Source organism: Argentina silus, assembly GCF_951799395.1.
Source record: "Argentina silus genome assembly, chromosome: 16".
Taxonomy (NCBI): domain Eukaryota; kingdom Metazoa; phylum Chordata; class Actinopteri; order Argentiniformes; family Argentinidae; genus Argentina; species Argentina silus.
This window is the reverse complement of record NC_139670.1, coordinates 12,232,709-12,252,436: the sequence shown is the minus strand read 5'-3', so window position 1 is coordinate 12,252,436 and position 19,728 is coordinate 12,232,709. Positions and strand designations below refer to the sequence as shown.

Here is a 19,728-nt window from a genome sequence, read left to right as displayed (position 1 = left end):
CTCTGTCTCTGTAGCGAACAAGAAAGCTGTAGGGACAGGTAGTCATCCTGGCAGTGTGATTCGTGTCTATGGTGATGACAACAGTGACAAAGTGACAGCCGGAACCTTCGTCCCCTTTTGTTCCATGGCACACGCACAGCTCTGTTTCCACGGACACCGAGACGCAGTCAAGTTCTTCACCGCTGTCCCAGGTAACCACTCTTCTTCCTCCTCTTCCTCTTCCTGAAATTCCACTTACTTTACATTCTCTTTAAGTGAGAGTTTTTCAAATATGTATGTTTTGTGTTGTCACCCACCTGAAGCTCTTTCCAAATGGAAACCACTGATTCAAAGAACGAGACCATGTTTGAATACTTAAAAAAATGCATCCTTCCCTCCTACCTACTTTGAAACGATCAATTCCACTGCATTACTATCACCAGTCATGTCATATCAGTGAGTTTCGTACATTTCACTTCAAGAGTATTAAAACAGGGCTCGTATCTGTTAGCTGTCTGTTCACTCCCTCTCTCTGATTGGTGCTTTCTGACCTCTGACCTTCCCCGCTCTTTGTACAGGTCAGGTGATCACATCTGCGTCAGGTGGGGGAGAGGCAGGTGGGGAGAAGGGTGGTGCCGGGGTGACAGACTCCCCGTCTCAAGAGATGACCAGGTCTGTCCTGGTGATGAGCGGGGGAGAGGGCTACATTGACTTCAGGATGGGTGAGTTAGCTGGGTCTCAATTATTTATCAAAAATAATTGCATTCATTCATTTATTTTACGTTTCTTTTTTCAGGTTTCTTGAGTTTAAGAACCTCTTTGTCTGAAGACCTGACAGAAATAAGACAACATTACATTTTGGTGTTTTGGCTAAAGTCTACTGTTGCTTTGTTTCCCTGTGTGCGTGTGCGTGTGCGTGTGCGTGTGCGTGTGCGTGTGTGTGTGTGTGTGTATAGGGGACGAGGCCGGGGAGACAGAGGATACAGATGAGCACACTCTGAAGCTGCAGCCCCATCTGGCCAAAGCCGAGCGCAGTCACCTCATCGTGTGGCAGGTCATGGCTAACGAGGACTGAACTTTAACCTCTCAACCCTGACCCCTGACGCTGCCACACTTCTCACACGCTGCCATGGAGAAGGACTGGGTAGCAGTTGCCTGTAGGTGGCACAGACCTAGGATCAGCTTACCCTCCCCAAATGCTAACCTTAATGATTAAGGCGAAAAAACTGATGTTCAATCAGTGTCCAGGGGGACTTCATCAGAAAAGAGGGAGGTGCCTGCTTAGAGCAGGAACAGTCCAACCACAGTCACTCTTTATGCATGTTTATTTTGTTTATTATTTGTTTGTTTTTTTTACTTTTTTTTTTTTGTTCTTTTTTTTTTGCTTATTGTCTTTTTCATTTTATGGGTTGGATTTTCAATCCGATAAGTCTATTGTTCTTCAATTACTGCTATTATTTTAAGTATTATTATTGAATACAAAATCATGTTCAGTTTATTGTTTTATTTTCCTTTCTCAGATGTTCATGTTTTGCACCTCATTTTTCTAATAGACGTTTTGAGTCCATACTCTCTATCCAAATACTGTGTGGTGATTGGTAGACTCTGTGCAGGGTGTTTCTTGACAGAATCAACTCTGTACTGTAGAGAGAGGGGACAGTAGTACAGTTATGTGACACACACACCCCTGTCCACATAGCGGATTTGCCACAGGAGAAGAAGGATGGTTTAATAGTGTAGTTATGCTTTATTTGAAGTGCAAACCAAAGTCAGCCCCATGTTTTCATGCTGTCCAATAAGAATGCAAGGATGGGACAATCCAATGAGGGAGCCAATCCTGTGTGATCTGTATGAATAGGACACAGAGTTGTTCCCTTGTGTGGTGTTTTTTCTCGAGAACATGGCTTTTGATTGTATGCAAGACCGATTAATCATTTGCCTAAGTTCTCTGGACCTGGATCTGTAATCTTTCTCCATGACACGGTTATGTCTAGGTAAATGTAATCAATAACAGATGAATCATTTCAGTAGCTGCCAGGGCAGAGAATGTCCCTGTTCGAATATGTTAGAAATGCATCCTTCCTTCCTTGAGAGAACCACTGATCTGACGAGGTTGGATCTGTGAAAGCGGTAACCATCCTTTCACTAATCTATTCACATACAGGTGTTACCTCAAGGAAGGAAAGAAGGATGAGTTGTAAAAGTGTTGGAACAGGGTCATATTCGGGCCACTGCATTTCTGTCTTCCCTCCCACCAGCAAGACACCTTAACGATATCTACGACTGCCTTAGTGATGAAAGTTCTGCTAAATTATTAACTTTTGAAGTGTGACTGACAAGTATTTATTCTTATGTGAAAGAATGTTATACGGTTACCAAAGGAAAATGATAATAAGAATCCAAATTAAAACAGCCTCAACTTATCTCTGATGTGCCGCCTTAGGCAGCATGTTCAACCCCCGTCTCTCTGTAGATATCACAAGTCATATTGCAAGATAGTCTTTGTTAAGGATCATGGTAGATAGATAGATAGATTTAAGTTGTCATCTCTGTAAATTAATTCAGAATATTCTCCAGGCAGAGAGGTGAGAGAAAGTATTGGACTCGTTGCTTTTGGAATCTTCTGTACGCTCCATGTAGAAGTTGCCCTTAGGAACATATCCAGGATCAGCTTAGCCTCCCTAAAGCCTAACTTGAATAATTAGGGGGAACAATGCAACACTGTCCAGCTTTTAGGAGCCATTTAAATTCTACTCCCTTTTGTACACTAGGTGGCGTGGTGGCTGTGTTCCCTGATGGGAGAGATCCCATCTGATGGGCAGAGATAATACTTATACATTTGAAGACTATTTTAAGCCTATTTTTATGACTTTTTTTGTATGTATGTCTTTTAGACTCTAATCTTTGTGGCTATTTCTCAAAGTGCACCCTATTCCCAATCTAGTGCACTACCTTTGGCCAGGTTGGCGCAAGTGCACAAGACGGGGAATAGGGTGTCATTTGAGACTTGCCCTGTGTCTCTGGCCTCTATGTACCAACAGACTGTGCTGGTGTGGGTACCTCTGTACTGAAGAGTGTGAGAGGAAGCCTTGTCTGTATGTGAGATGTGTGTGTATCTTTCTTCTCCAGGAGAAGAGAGAAACTTCATATCGCAGTTTAGCCATTTCAGTATTTATTTCTATGAATGAGCCTTTGCAGTTCAGAATGTAACTTTGTACATGAAATATGAATATATATAAATATGTATATGAAACATTAAAATGGCTTGGGTATATTGTTTTGACAATGATTGTTATTAATATTGAAATTATTGGAATGGTCAATACTTGGTGGAGTTAACTGTACAGAGCTGTGCACTAAAGCCTGGGGGTGTGGGAGGGAGTGAGCGTGTGAGTGTCGTTTTGGCCACTCTGAGTCTTTTGACTGAGTCTTCTGGGTAGAAGCTGCCCTTAGCAACAGATGTCGGATCAGATGACCGTTCTCAAATCCTAATCTTAACCACTAGGTGGGGAAACATAAAACTGACTGCAGATCTGTATCTAGGGGCGTCATCCTTCTCCAGCAGGCCTCTAACGGCAACTTTAGCATTATTTATTTTAAAGGTCCAGTATGTAACATTCAAGCTTGCTAAAAGCTTCCTAATTGTTTCAATGACTGTTTAATCGGTAGCGATCGAGAAATATTTCCCTCTACTAATGCTGTTTTGATCCGGAAAAGAATTGAGTGTCTTATCCAACACTCGGTTTGCATATAAATATGTTGCTATGGCCAGGGGTGTTCAAAGGGAGTGGACTCGCCTTTCTGTCTGGTGGCTGGCTCTTTGAATCGTGCACGCAAGCAGAAACACAACAGCTAATATCCGACACTGCAAGTCTTATATTTTATTAGTGAGTTTATATTAGTGATGGCGAGATGAAGCTTCTTGAAGCGTTGAAGCTTTCCATCCAATTGTTTCACACATGGGCCGAAGCTTCATGGTGCTTTATTTGCTCTACTGTGCCATCAAGTGGACAATAAATGTAAAACAGGCAGAGTGATTATAATGACACCATGGCTTTGGTGCGTGAAGCTTTGAATAGTTCTTCTTGTGTGATCTAAAATGAATAAAACTGAATAAATGCAATTCTAAAATGAATAAATTAGAGACATTCAAGGGATGTTGTGCTTACGTTTCAGGAAACATTGTGCTAAAGATCTTAAGGGGGCTATGCGGGTCATTGTTTTAAAATGACATCGTTTAGTCTATTTGTCTGTTACTATCACATTGATAATTGGATCAAGCCCAGCAGCCACATCTACGCCAAAGCTACTGTAGCTAACTAGCAATAACAGACACAGAGCCCCTCGTTGACCACAGAACACTGTATGTCACGACCACAAGTAAGAGATTTAATAGCCTTTATTATTATGATAATTAATTGAACAGTTATGGAAAACATATATGGATCATGTGTAGACTAAGTCACAATGCAATTGTAGTCCATGAAAAACTATATTATAAAGATATTGAAGAATAAAGTAGTGGCATATAAATAAACTGGCCTTGTGCATTGAACTTGAGCTACTTACACTGCACATGTTGCACCACTTTTTTGATATATGAAAATTGAGACCAATGTTCAAGGTGAAGGCACTATTAGATCCTTGTATTTTCCAGAAAATCCCAGTATTTAGGAACATACATATTTCCCTGATCTGGGACCTAGAACAAACAAGAAAGATATCAAAATAGCCCCCCATTCACCAACATTGTGCAAAGTTCTGCATTTCAAGATCAGGGAGCTTTATATTGTGTCCTGGATTGAAGAACATACACACAATGTTTGAACATACAGAGAACACAATGTTTTTCAACTTGTCCTACACTATGGACATATCAGGTGACCCTGTTCTCATATCGGGTGATCCTCGGGTTATCTTGGGTTGCCCTAAGTTCATATGGGGTGCCCAGAAGTCCTATAGGGTGCTCCATGGCACTGGTCATACAGGGTGGCCCTAGGGTAATGGTAGGGATAGGGGTCAGAGGGCCACACAGACACAGGGGTGTTTGAGACACACAGGGAGGATGCCTTTGTTGATCTGATGGAACTCCACCAGCTGCAGCAGGTCGATGAATAGTGTGAGGCCGTCATTCATGGTGTAGTACTTCCTACCACCCTCCTCACACTGCAAACAGAAAAAGGACTTCAGGTAGGGTTTTTACGACAGTACTAAGCAGTACCGTAAAACAAACTGTTATCCGTGAAATGATGAACTTGAGTGAATGTTAAGCACTGAACACATCAATCTTCTATTTATGAAAATGTAAGAAGGTATGATGAATAGATGGACAGATGAAAGAAGGAGTGTGAGAGGGTAGGATGGATGGGTAGATGGATTAAAAAAAGAAAAGAAAAAGGAAATGAGTCTTGGACTGATAAATGGGTACTTCAGATGGTGTGACTATTTTGAGTGAAGTAACGTTAGCAATAACAAAGTTGATGCTCAGATAACAAGGGAGGGAGAGACTCACAGGAATGATGAGGTAATGTTTGGTCTTCAACTTGCAACACAGCGAGAGGACAAAACACTGGACATGCTGCTGGCTCTCCCGAATTAGGAACATCCTATACACACAGGCAGACACACACACCCACACATACCGACACAAACACGCACGTACGCAAGGGGAGCAACATGTTATTCACAAGGGTAGGACGACGTAAATACACAGTTAATGGAGTGTAAAGTCACAAACAAAGTTGTCCCCCAAAGCAGGTTAGTGAGGGGGGATACAGTGCACTCACCCATCCACAAGCCCCTGTTCCTCTATCAGCCTCTGGGCCTGCTTCCGTGACACCCCCCCATGGAACCAGGGCTGGGTCCTGTGGATGGCTGAACACACATACACATGCATGAATGTATGCACACACACAAATGCAAGTGCACACACATGCATACACACACATGCAAACACTTTGAAAAGTGGAGGTATGTACATTTTGACACAGACATAGGCGTCCACCTGGCTGCTTTCACCTTGCTGACACACTTTCACAGCTCAGTGATCTTGAATGAAAAGGAGAAATGTTAAAGATATTCTCAATATGACGTTACCACAAGAAGTTGGATGACTTCAGAGACGTTAGATTCACCCAAGTAAGAGGTTTCACTCGCTAGCAATTCCATCGGCGCACAAGCATAGCAGTGCAACGTGACAGCTGTGTGACAAAACGGCTGTCCGATTGAATTGTCTTACTTTACACCAACTATGTCTGCTGGTCGTCGCACCGCTATTTTGTGGCCACGTCATATCGCTGAGTCTACCTTTAAGGAGGTTGTTCAACTGTATTGGGACACGGTATGCGTATGTTTACAGGTTGACTTACAAGAGGGTCGCGAACCAGGGGTCAGGTTGGGTAAGCTGCACCTCAAGGCTTCTCTCCTCTGTGACATAACACATAAACACAAGCAAACCTATTACAACAGCATGTACAAAAACACACACACCCTGCATAACATCACAGCGCACCAACACATTTAGGCAAACACTACTCCAAAAGAAATATCTTTTGCGGTTTATCTCATGTTCTCCTGTGTGTCACTGACCTGGGTGTTACCTAGCACTCCTCCTAACCTCTCATCTCTATCCCTCTATTTTCATGTCCTTTCCTATTCCATCCTTCTGTTCTGCGATTTGTGAGTAAACAAGTGTTGAGTTGATGACTCTGTCATTGTGTGATCATTACAAACCCAATAAAGTCACTTTGGATAAAAGCACGAGCTAAATGACAACATCAGTCTCAATCCCTCTTTCTTTTATTCCTCCTTCTCTTCCCCCGTCTCACCCTCCAGGCCTGTCCCTCCTCCCTCTCAGCGCTCTGGGCTTCCCTGTGGTTCTGAATGACCCGTCCCCCAGCCTTCCCAGAGAAGTCCATGGCTACCAGGCTGGCCTCCGACCCACACCACTGGGGGAAACAGACACACACACACACACACAGGAAAGGGGAGTGGGGAGTGGAGAGAAGAGAGAGAGTGGGTAGCACAAAGTTAGTGCACTGAATGCCATGAAATACATTTGATTAACTGTAACTGAGTACAACATTCACTACACTGGATACCAATACAAACATGCCCAACACTCTACATATTCAACCACACATAGTGTGCACTCATTTAGTATACTATATGACATATTCCACACATACAATGATGTGACCACTCCATAGTTCTGTCGGGTTAAGAGCTCACCTTAGCGTCAGTGTGCTGGGTCCCCTCCAAATGGCAGGGGGCTGATTGGGACAGCTGGTAGTTACACTGCAGCTGCCTTCCATACTATTCCCAGTGGACACACACACATGGAGGTCAGAAAAATCTATAATCTAATGAATCTATTTATTTTACCAGGTTTACAAGGTTTAAACAACAGGTTGATGAAAACAAGCATTGTGATTGGCCGAGAGGCGTAAAAGCCGTTAAACCGTTGTATAAAAGCATTAATGCCCTCGAGGCCTTAATTTATCGTACATATTGTCACTTGGTATGATTTTGCAGGCACTCCGCTGTGCGTCATGCCTAACAACTCCCCCTACCTGTGACAATATTGATAATAAATCACGGCCTTGAGGGCATTATTACTTAATTCACCCACACCCCCCCCCCCACATTTTTTAATAACCCATCTGCACCGCCCGACTGAATGCGTACAAAAATAATGGTCTACACCCTACCCTAATCCGTATATATTGAAAATGCACTGTTTTTGTCTATTTTAGGCTAACATTGGACAACATATTTGCTGAAATAAAAATATAAGCCTAATATACAGTGCCTATAGAAAGTCTACACCACCTTTTGTCTGCACCACCATGCATGCGTGTGTGTGTGTGTGTGTGGTCTCCTCACCTTGAAGAGTCTAAATGCAGAGGTCCAGCATGTACGTGTCTGTTCATTTTCTGCACAAAGTAGCTTCAAGTCCTGAACACGAACACGGTCTCTGCAAGGCTAAACACACAGATACTTCTATATTTTTTATGTTTGAGAAAATGGCACTCTTGAATGCAGTCAGGAACAGCTGTGAGTGTTACCTTGACACAGAAGGTGAAGTCGCCAGGGGCGCTGTAGAACTTGCGGCTGTTGGTGACATTGTAGACATTCAGCTCCTCTAGGTCAGCAATGTACTGGAGGTGACGCGGCTCCTAGGACACAGACAGACACGACAATCAGGCAGACCGATGGACACACAGACAAATGGGCAGCCCGTCAGACAGACAGACAGACAGACAGATCATCAGACAGGCAGACAATCTCAACTGATAGGAATTGATGGAAACACCATCAATTGATTGCTATTACACACACTTTTTCACACTTTTTAAAACACTTGGTGCATTTGACAAGCTGACCTTTGAAGAGCCCTTGCTGGAGCAGTAGAGGCCGGAGCGCCTGAGGAAGAAGTAGACCCTCTTCCAGGACTTGCGGCTCGGCTCCCTCACATGCAGGAAGCCCTGAATCTCTGGACACGTCCCCGACATCAGCAGGTTCTGGACAGGCAACCACATCTGGGTTAGCATGTATCCAAAAATGCAAACAAGCAGGGGCGAACAACTGGTTCTAGATGGCCACAATGGACGCTTGGGTTCACCCTTCCTTGACCAGATACTGAATACTGAATTAGATATGGGTAATCAGGTGAGTGGTCTTACATCAATAACATCCATTTATTGATGTCAATGCAAGGGAGAAACAAAAATCAGCTGGCCCAAAATAAAAAAGCAGACCAATTTGAACTGTTCACACTGAAGCAGCATGTCTGAAAAAGGTCATTCTCACTGTGTTACTGCCAATGGCCACTAAAAATGGTTCAGTGGCAGCAAATGACCGGATATTATTCATTCCCAATTGGGCAAGAGTGGTGAAGGCAGAGAGGACAATGTAGTATACATTTCATCACCCATACAATTCATCACATTCTAGTAGGAAAGACATGAGATTGACACTTCCTTCCTTATTGATCACATGGCAGCATCACTACTGCTTCAAGCCAAAAAGTGATGGATTGTACAGGTGATGAAATGTATACTACATTGTCCTCTCTGCCTTCACCACTCTTGCCCCATTGGGAATAAATAATATCCTGTCATTTGCTGCCACTGAACCATTTTTAGTGGGCATGAAATGTATTGCTGTCGACCACTGTTGCCGCTGTCAAGACCCGTCAAGGAGTGGTAGTAACCGATCAGAAACGTGGGTAGGAAGAACTATCTTTTGCGATCTCAGCCAATCACATCTAATCTCCTCTCCCACTAGCTGCAGTACAAGCAGCAGACAGCAGGGGAGTTCAGCGGAATGCCAATGCTGTACTGCTTTTAGTGGGCAAATCATCACGTAAAGCTGCACCTGTCTAGCTAAGCAGGTTACTGGCTGAAAGTGCAATAATTATTTAGCTTGGTTGTAGATGTGAACTGGCATTGCTTGCGCAGAGTAACATAAGTCTGACAGTGCAGTGGTGAAAAATGGGGTAGCAGGTGATCAACACACTCTCTGCTTGCTTGTCCAACCCCTCCTTAAACTTTTTCCATGAGTTGAGGTAGATCCACACAGCAACAAAATACAGCCATTATCATATCAGCTTGAATTAGCAATCAATGTAGCCTATGTAATTTTTAATGCAAGCTAAAAGAGAGAGAGAACAAAAGCCAGCTAGGTAAGCACAGAAAGTTCCACCTAATATAAAGGGAGACAAAACTGTTACTATGCCTGCGCACTAGGGTGTTGCAGATAAAATCGTTGATTGGCTTACCTGGACGAGCTCTGATGATGTCATTCCCTTGGTGACATCAGCGCTGTCAGAGATCATGTGCTCAGGGAAGAATAGCTGCAAGAGGAAGCTACAGTCAGTCAGTAGTAAATTAAAGTTTTTTTTTTTTAAGATACAGTAGCCTAAAGAGGACCTACAGCAGTGGTCTCTGATATGGTTTTAATACCATCATACCACATTGCATTTTCAAGAATGGCTTGGCTCTCTAGAAGCGAGCTGAGTATAGCCAATATGGGTATAAATAAGGCCTATTTGGAGAGTTATGAGCTATGTCTCATGATGCAATGTGTTTCAACATGTTGAGGCAAACCCTCATGCAAATCAAATGTTTATCTGAAAAAGTTTATTTACATGATCTCTCTTCATGTCAAACTTGTGTTTTTAAGTTTCACAAGTGTCATTGAGAACTACACCACCCAAAACCCCCTAGCCTACAGCAATTGTCTGGGTGATTGTATAAACTGGTAGCACCTGTGCTGCTCTGGTTGCTTGCAAATGAGAGAGAAGCATGGACACGCATGCAGTCAGCCAGTTATGTAAATTAACAAGATGAGCAGCATAAAGAATGTGAAGTACAAGATGTTAACACTGAGTGACACTCAGTCTGAGTGGCACTGGCACACTATCTGTCAATCATCATTCTTAACTGCAGTGGCATCCAATCCAACCAGTATCTTATCTCTACTGTATTATTCAATGCAGCCATTCATACAGTCACATACATTTACTGTGGTTTTGAAATATTTGGGGATCATCTTTCAGTGTTTTCAAGATGTGAAAGGCAGTATTCTTTTCTGTGTAAAATATAACTCCACAACTTAGACAATTGCATGGGTGAAAGCAATGGTTCAAATCAGTGTTAACTTCAGGGAATTCAAGAATTTTAAAGTATTGGAAGGGTGCAGAGGGGACTCTTGTAAATACCACCGGTTTTCTGAAGAACTCGTATTTGGCGTAGTTCTTGCGGAACAGAAGTTTTGTGTCGCCCTCTGGGGGCCAGGTGGCCTGCACCTCCACCACAATCTCGTGGTCCTCCAAGCATCGCTCTGGGGAAACACAGGGAGAAACACCCTGAATCCCAAATCAACCCAAGCCTTTTGTCTCTCCTATACATCTGAGAGAAGTTGACAGGTGTAAGCAATCTCGGGCAAGATGGAGCCAACTACCTGGAGCCAACTTCTATTTACAAGAGTGCCTAGGGGGTTGATTTAGGATTCAGGGACACAAAGTAGGCAGGTTATATCACTTCTATTAGTCATGAATATATGTTCAATTTCAAATCAACCACTAGGTGCTTCACTTCAAAATCGCTTTGGATGAGCCCACTCCCCTAGAACACCTTTGGCCGTAACAACATGTTTATATGCAAACTGCGTATCGGGTAGGACACACACTTTTAGAAAATGCTTTTTCCGGACCATAAAAACTTTAGTAAATGAAATATTTCTTTCAAGGGATCTCATTCCCTGATCACTACTGATTAAACATAGTCATTACAACCTTTAAGAGGCTTTTAGAAAGCTTGAATGTTACATTCTGGATGTTTAAAATCATAATTCAATTTCATTAGATGGCACCAATCTTTCCCATTCATTTGAGGTTGAGGCCTACAGATTTCTCCTAATGCATATAGCAGGATCAACAACTGATGGGTGTATAGTATGGACTATTACTTGCTTATTAGAAATATTAAATCTCCCTTGGTGGAGATGCTAACTTGCCTTATACAGGGTTGTTACACTATGATTTTGTGTGAACTATCCCTTTAAGTGGTCTTACCCAGGCCCAGGGCTGGGTGCAACTCGATGAGGGCCCAGTTCTCCTGGTCGGAACAGTGGGCCGTCTGGACCAGCATGTGGCACACGTCCCTGGCTGTGGCCTTGGGAGACACCCACAGAGACCGGCTGTGGCTGTCCTCCCCAAACACCTTTATCAGCTAGAGAGAAAGAGGGGGGTTGAGTGGTAATGATTCATTCCTGCCTTTGACAGTGAGTACAGTTCCTCTCTCTCCATCTTCATTTGAATAATACATCTGTTTGCAGGCACCACTGATATAGTAACACTGCATTCATACCAGAACAGAGAGACGAACCATAGATATACAAAATCATAGATAGAGAGATTCCCTTGAGTAATGTGCAACATGCATCACAGAAAAACAGACATGCATTGCAGACACACAATAACCTGTCAAAACACAAAAAGTACAAAAACACATACTTAAAACCAAAAAAAGCGTTAATCTTTACTGAGTAAAAACAGATGCTGTTGTTAATCATCAGTGGTGGCACGCTATATGTCAACAATGGGATGCACAATAGGAGTGAAAAGCAACAGTATAAAACTGCCACTGGCTCGCCGTCAAAAAAGCTTATCCAATGCAAGAGACAGGAAGCCAAGAATCAGTCAAAAACTATCATCCTTTATTGACCTTCTTTGACGTTGAACCTCCCCTTGAACTTGCTTAGCCTAATCCCTGTCTGGCTCTGTCTCTACATCTCATAAAACAAAACAAATGTGGCAAATAATACTCCTAGTAGTAAGAGAAAAAACAACATAGTGTGACTACAATTAATTCAGATCAAAAACTAAATAATTGTCTTCATGCTGTTATATGCTCCCAAAGTGTTATTTTATTAGATAGACAACATGCCTATACCTCACTGGGTCAGGTACTACCACAACACCCCTATTTTTAGTAGAGTAATGAAATCACTGTCTGCCTTTGTGTTTTGTTCTCCCTCTGCCGGTCTCACCTTCCTTCCCCCTCTCTTTATTTTTCCAAATCTTTTTCACTTTCCCTCCCTTCCTCCAGAACAGGTCTGATAGGATTGGCAGACAGCCTGGCATGGGATCTCGAGGCCTGAGAGACAAGCCAAGTGCAGGTTAACCTGGGGACAAGGGCTGGATGGCTCACACTCACCCTGACGCAATGTCTGGCTGCTCTGCCAACCCACAAAAACCTGTAAGACCTGAAAATGTTACCTGTCAATCAACCAGCACAGCTTGTTCTACAAGAGATCGGGGGGACATAGTTTGAAATCTCTTGACTCAATAGCCGCTCAAATAGCTTTATAATAAGGAAGGAAAAGAAATACCATTCTCATTACATAGAAAAATTTACTCATCTTTGCTTTGCGGTTTGTCACAACTTTGGGAAAAAATAAAATAAAGGACAACCATGAAATAACAGATAGCTCGTCATGTTAGAGAAACACAGGGGTAAAAGAGTAAAAAGAACACAATGACAATGCAATCGTCTTATGGCAGTCCTAGACAAAGATATTCTTAAAAATACATTTTCAAAACAGGAACTGTACAAAAAAATAGACTTTATACTGATGTAATAAGCCACAAACTGGAGTTGGTGAAATTATGAATTGGCTGTCCTGTTACTCGGGGTAAACAACACAGAAAACATGGTGATGCGCTTTACCAAAAGACAACAGAGACAATTTAGCTATGTGACTCCTCTGAACACTGAGGTTTGAGCAGTATAATGACTACAGCCATCTCATGTTTATGTGGCCTATACATGCATGTGGAAGCACGCATTGAATCTTCCTGTTTTGAATAATATACGTTTTATGCATATAATAGTAGAAATGAAGTGTTTCATGTCAACATGCATGTATAGGCCACAAAGTCTTGATATGGCTGTAGAATTTCTTGTGGTGTTTTCATTCCCCATCCACTTCCACTAGCAAGGCTAATGCTAGCGGCAAAGCCTAGTTGCTCAAGAATGTAATAATAATAATAAATAACAATGTATACCCCCCCCCCAAACAGGCACCCCTGGAGCAGTTAGGGGTTAAGTGCTTTGCTCAAGGGCACAACGGCAGTTGAAAGTAAGGCTCCAAGTTATCAGGACCTGCCGATTTCCTAGTGTCTAAAAGTCTGAGGGCTTTATGCAGACTGTAACCGGACGGATTAAAACTAAAGGACTGACTTACCGTAACATGACTGTCAGAACAAACAGTAGGGGAATAATGTAGTAATGTTGAGGAACCAAGGAACAAGGAACCAGAGGCAATGAAATGCTCATTAAATGCTTATCAGAGATTTTATGTGAGTCCTTAACAATGCATGGAGGAAGCTCTATGCCATTTCTATTTCCAGCTAAGGATTTAATAGTCTTCCAAAATTTCAAGGGATTGTTTAGATTGTTTTGGCTTTTCTAATTGCAACTGTGCATGCATTGTGCAGTCACCTGAAAAGCCAGTCTGAATCAAGACTTGTTCTCCTGGCTTTTGCCCATGCCACATTGTGCTGGTAAAGTGAGTTGGATAAATCTGGAGTGAACCATGCATTGTTTCGGCCTTTTACTCTGAACTTTCTGAGGGGAGCATGCATGTCGACAATTTCAGTAAGATCATCATAAAATAATTTCCAGGCATCCTCAACGTCAGCAATAAGGTTAATTGTCTCCCAATCAAAGAAAAAAAGGTAATGAAAAAAGTCTTCCATAAAATGTTAAGACAAGTTAGCCAGTTTTAGTGGCAGCTGTACATGCCCAAACCATAACACCCCCTCCATCATGTTTCACAGATGAGGTGGTGTGCTGTAAATCTTGGGCAGATCCTTTTTTCTCCACTTTCTACTTGCAATCACTCAATCAATTGCCACATGACAATATTCATCTTATGTGTCCACAAGACCTTTTTCTAGACCTATGCATGCCTTTTAGGTACTTTTTAGCAAACTGTAACCTGACCATCCTTTTTGAGGATAACTAATAGTTTGCACCTTGCAGTGAAGCCTCTGTAGTTTGGCTGGTGATTTATTCTGTGTATGGTAGTCTCTGACTGCGGACGGTAGTCTCCCACTGTCTGTGGGAAAGTTGTTTTGTTTTTTTTCTTAATTATTGTGAGCATTCTTCAGTCATCCACTGTAGAACTGTAGATTTTCCAGCCCAATAATGGCTTCCTTGACTTTCAATGACACCTCTTTGGTCCTCATGTTGACCGACACCAATAGCAGACTCCAAAGGCAAATGCAAAGCATAGAATCAATACTAGACATTGAGAGCTCTCTTATGCCTGCACAAATGATGTGACAGAACACACCTGACCAGAAACACTTGTGAAGCAAATTGTCCCATTACTTTTGGTGCTCTGAAATAGGGGGACTATGTATAAAAAGTGTCAATTTCTAAATGGTGAAAGCAATATGTACACAAATACCGTCAAATAAAAGCTGATAATCTCTCCTTTAACCTCATAGTTGATTTCAAACTTTCTATCTATTCATCGGACATATATATTCAGTTGATGGTTGTGTTATGTGGTGATTATTCAAAGAGAATTAATTCAATTAAATCAATTAAAATTTGAAGTTAAACAAGCTTAATGTAGACCAATTTAAATGTTTATTTAATAAATCAAACGTAGTATTAGTTGATCTGAGTGTTTAATTTTTCAGAATCGGGTTCCAATAGAGAGCAATTACTTAACTGTAAATATCCCATTTGTGTGTCGATTTTGAAGCTCCTCCTTTTGAAGAAACACCTCACATTCGTGTGATAAGTCAAATTCAAATGATGACAAATGCCTTCCTAAGTTGAGTTCACCTCAACATATTTGTGTGATTAGTCAAGTTCAAATGATGACAAATGCCTTCCTAAGTTGAGTTCACCTCAACATATTTGTGTGATTAGTCAAGTTCAAATGATGACAAATGCCTTCCTAAGTTGAGTTCTCCCCCCTCCAGGCCAGACAGCCAAGAATCTTGGGGTGATCCTTGACAACCACTTATGTTGTAGCGAACATCACAGCAACAGCAGGCTCCTGTAGATTCTTCCTCTACAACATCAGAAGGATACGTCCATTCCTCATGAGAGAAGCAGCACAACTCTTGGTCCAGACACTTGTGACCTCCCGCCTTGACTACTGCAATGCACTCTTGGTCAAGCTCCCCGCCATCAGACCTCTGCAGCTCATTCAGAATGCTGCCGCCCATCTGGTGTTCAATCTCCCCAAATTCTCCCATGTCACCCCCCTTCTTCGCACCCTTCACTGGCTCCTGGTAGCAGCTCGCATCAGATTCAAGACCTTGGTGCTCGCCTACTGGGCGGCAAAGGGAACAGCCCCTCCCTACTTGCAAGCAATGGTCAGCCCCCAAATCCCTGCCCGATCACTCTTCCACCTCGGCTGGCCATCTGGCACCGTTACCTCTACGTGGATGCAGCAGTCGTGCTATTCGGTCACGGCTTTTCACTGTCCTGGCGCCCTGCTGGTGGAACAAGCTTCCCACTACTGTCAGGACTGCAGAGTCACTCCCTATCTTCCGCCGTAGACTGAAGATCTATCCATCTCTTCAGGCTACATCTTGACTGTCCATCCTAAAGACCTCTTCATCCCCACTACCCCCCTGTACAGTTTCTCTACTGTAAATACAAAAAATTATGCTCTTCTAGCATTGTGACTGCCAATGGCCCCTGGTCTTATCATAGATTTGTTTTTCTTATGATGACTGATGTATAGATGATTCACTTACTTACTTCACTTACAAATCTACTCGTTGTAAGTCGCTTTGGATAAAGGCGGCTGCTAAATGTCTAAAATGTAAAAAAATAAAATAAACAATTGAAGTTCTTTTTGTTCAGACGTAACGCAAGGCATGATTGCCTGGGTACAAGGTTATACCCCCCAAAAATAAATAGTGCATTTATGACAAGTTGGAAACTCGCAAATACAAGCTCAGAGTGGGAAAAATCTATTTGAACAGTCCTCCAACTAGTAATTACAAGTGGGAAATTCAGGTATCATCCTCGAGCTCAGAGTTCTGACTTGTAGTTCTCTGACGTCATGTCAACAAGAAAGTAACCACGAGCATGTCAGGATGCTCGTGGTTCTGAAACTTACACTAATGTGAAATGGAAATATAACAACCATGTGTTTCTAAGCTGTTGAATAAAATTGAAGTTTGTTTTCGTGCATGAGATACGTTTTGGAGAGTTGCAAACTTGCAAAATTGAAAGTTAAAGAGGTTATAACTGGCCAACGTTAACCATCACCTGCGGACATTCATGTTGTTTGGAGTTTCTGACCTCAAATCACTTGAATGCTCTGAACTCATAGTCATGAATGCACCAGAACTTACATGTGTGTCACTTGACAGAGGTGAGAGACCAATCAGGACAGGGGATTGAGAAGGGCTGCACAACTCTGGAAAGGGATTGGGTATGGAGGGGACTGAAGAAGAAACTGACTCCACCCCTTTCGTTCTGGAAAAAAAAAATGCCAAAAACATAATTCACAACTGCAGCCAGGATAGAGCAGATCCAAACAATTGAGGATTACCTACTTTTAGTACGATATGAATTTCACCATGAAAAATATCAAATCAAAAGCTGCATTTCTTTCAGCTTCTCCTAAGGCCACTTCTTTGTGCAAACTTTCAAGAAAACCCCATTGTAATGTATTTGCCAAATGTCTTATAGCAGCATCTCTCCATATTCAGGACAATATCATTTTTTGAAGGTTGCGAAATCACATGTTTCAACATCAGAATGTGACTCAATGGCTGTTGACTCAGTTTCCACCCATATGTCAATGCCTGCTGAGTCACAATGGTCATTGTGTATGAGTCAGTAGTACCTGCTCCTGCGGATGACGAGTGGCTGGGAGCGGCGAACGGGAGGAGGGTTGACTAGCAGAGGAGCCAGGGTGAGGGTGGAGCTGCCCAGCAGCCCATCCTCTCCGGAGGAGACCTCCTGCTTGTCGGAGCCCTCAAAGACCTCCATCCACGGCCCTTCGACCTCCATTACATGACCTGGGTGGGTAGAGGGGAGTTTGATGGATGCACTCTAAAATACACATCCACATCCAAGGCAACAAACGAGGGGGGGCGCACACACAGACACAGACACACAAAACACACATGGTAGGAGACCAGTTCAAACTATAATAAAGCACTTTTTGCCCTATAAGTCTTATATTGTTATCAGTAACCTCTTGTTTTTTTATTGTTTTATTTGTACCTAGCATGGGCTCTGAAATTGAACTCACAATAAGTAATATTGCAAGCAGAAACTTTCAAGGCGTAAGAAAGAGTTCAGCCAGAGTTCTGTCACTAAGAATAGCTTCTCACCTTACGGTAATGGCCAAGTGCCAAATAAAATTAACCAAAACAAGGAAACCAGTATTTCCACAGAGTGCTTGACACATTTCAAAACAAATAATGTCCAAATACATGGGTGTATGTGTGTATGTGTGTGTGTGTGTGCGCGCACGCACGCACATACACTTGTGCATGTTTAGTGTGTGTCCTGTGTCTCTGTATTTTCTGTTTCAGTCTCATAAAACTAACACAGCTCTTTCTCAAACTCATAATGTTGTGCTCCAACAGAATGATAGCGCTATAGGCTGTAGTTTCAAAAGGGACAAATTGCCTAGATGAGGTACAGGCTGGGTAGGGTGAGGTGCAGTAATTGCCCTTGTTTCTACATAGCAAACACTAGCCAATGGCAGTTATGGGGCTCTCATTGAGAGTGTACACAAAGGCCCATTGTGTGGGCAAGATCTTCTCTGTGTATTGGGTGAAGCTTGCTACTCCTTATTGGAGCATTTGTGTGTGTGTGTGTGTGTGTGTGTGTGTGTGTGTTCAGGATAAACGAGTGGAGGGGATTCACAACATTGATACTGGTGCACTTGAGTGCAAACAGAAGTCACCATTATCTACAGGCTAACTAAGACAAACAAGACATTGCAAAATAACAGTAGACCAATGATGGATAACACAGTCCCACACATAATAGGACAGGATCCTGGTTTAGATATTAGTGTATCTACATAGTAATTATATGCAGGAAAAGTTCCATGAAATTCGGTAATTGTTCGATACATTTGATTTGTATTCAAACTCCTGTTGACTTAAGGTATTATTCTTCGAAGCAAGAAAGAAGCAAGTAGTGATGATGTCACCAACCACGTCCGCAGGAGTGCTGCCACCACACCTGTGCACCCTGCCCCGTGTCCGACGGTGCTAAAAAGATTCAGGACACGGAGTCCGCACAGAAGAAACTGCAGACCGGCACAGTGTGTTCTAGCCTTTTCAGTCTGTGCCAAAACACCTCATACTGAAACTCAACTTCTAGTCTGCCCACGTCACCCGCGACGCCCATGTAGACGTTATTCCTTGAACACAGGGACGAGTTTTATAAATTAATTCTAACTTTATCAGAAATCTCCAGTTTGATATAGGGAGACTATCAGCCTATCGATAAGACATGCGTTTCCGCAATAAGCAATTGGCACATGCCAATTTCTTTACTGAAAATATATTTTTATTTCAAGAGCCATATAAAGAAATAATAGATCTACAGGCTACAAATCTGTAAGAATTGCCTACATTTATCCTGGCTGCGATTGCCTTCACCTGAACGCGTGCCACACCTGTCGTTGCCGTTAATGAATACGATCAGCTTGTTTGCCTCTCTGCTCCGAACAAGACGCATTTTAAAGCCGAGAAACTTACCTCTCTAGTGGAATGGGTTTAGGTATGTCAGCTTCCAGGCATACTGAACACAACAGCCGCCAAATCCTACTATTACACTATCGTCCTACTATTTCATCGACAAAGTAGTCCTATTGTTGTCAGCTTCACCTTCTCAACTGTCACCGTCCCTCACAGTTTGAGGAGGAGCATAGGTGTGCAGAAAAGGTAAGATATCCTCCCAGCCAATCCTTTCCTGTCACCGTAGGGAAAATATATTCCTCAGAAAACATTGGTATCAATTGCAAGCTGTAGCTGTTGTAAGCAAATGATGCAAGCAACAAATTTAACTGAAAAGATACCAATGCAAGTTTAATCAAGTTCCTACTGTTCAATTGCAGCATTCAATTAAAGTGTAGCCTAACACATATAAATCCATTAACAAGGTGACTACATGGAGTGTACTTGTAAATCAATGTTGATGTGGAATGCTGTATGATGTGCACTAATTTGTC

At 42.4% G+C, this 19,728-nt stretch overlaps 2 protein-coding genes across 2 annotated transcripts in view; one reads left to right on the top strand and one right to left on the bottom strand.

Annotated features, from left to right (window-relative positions):
• Positions 1 to 3,265, top strand: part of spag9b (sperm associated antigen 9b) — a 30,765-nt gene extending 27,500 nt beyond the window's left edge. Inside the window, exons 27-29 of the mRNA XM_083687768.1 lie at positions 15 to 191; positions 558 to 701; positions 936 to 3,265. Coding sequence (XP_083543894.1) covers positions 15 to 191; positions 558 to 701; positions 936 to 1,054 — 440 coding nt within the window. The 3' untranslated portion in view covers positions 1,055 to 3,265. The remainder of the gene's footprint in view (positions 1 to 14; positions 192 to 557; positions 702 to 935) is intronic.
• A 1,095-nt stretch (positions 3,266 to 4,360) lies between these two features.
• grb7 (growth factor receptor bound protein 7) lies at positions 4,361 to 19,399 on the bottom strand. The gene is made up of 15 exons (XM_083687930.1): positions 19,256 to 19,399; positions 17,377 to 17,551; positions 16,880 to 17,003; positions 11,558 to 11,714; positions 10,703 to 10,824; positions 9,761 to 9,835; positions 8,364 to 8,501; positions 8,046 to 8,156; positions 7,864 to 7,962; positions 7,210 to 7,293; positions 6,807 to 6,926; positions 6,348 to 6,405; positions 5,766 to 5,853; positions 5,492 to 5,585; positions 4,361 to 5,145 (listed from the first exon to the last, which is right to left on the bottom strand). The coding sequence occupies exons 2-15, from the start codon at positions 17,541 to 17,543 to the stop codon at positions 4,999 to 5,001; spliced, it is 1,584 nt and encodes a 527-aa protein (XP_083544056.1). The 5' UTR covers positions 17,544 to 17,551; positions 19,256 to 19,399; the 3' UTR covers positions 4,361 to 4,998.
• Between the last annotated feature and the right edge of the window lie 329 nt (positions 19,400 to 19,728).

Excerpts from the sequence above, each read along its gene's own strand:
- grb7 (XM_083687930.1), bottom strand. The coding sequence starts at position 17,543 with ATGGAGGTCGAAGGGCCGTGGATGGAGGTCTTTGAGGGCTCCGACAAG. Across the intron at positions 6,927-7,209 it reads CCCAGCACACTGACGCTAAG|TGGTGTGGGTCGGAGGCCAG; the intron begins GTGAGCTCTTAA and ends TGTTTCCCCCAG. Across the intron at positions 5,146-5,491 it reads AACATTACCTCATCATTCCT|TGTGAGGAGGGTGGTAGGAA; the intron begins GTGAGTCTCTCC and ends TTCTGTTTGCAG.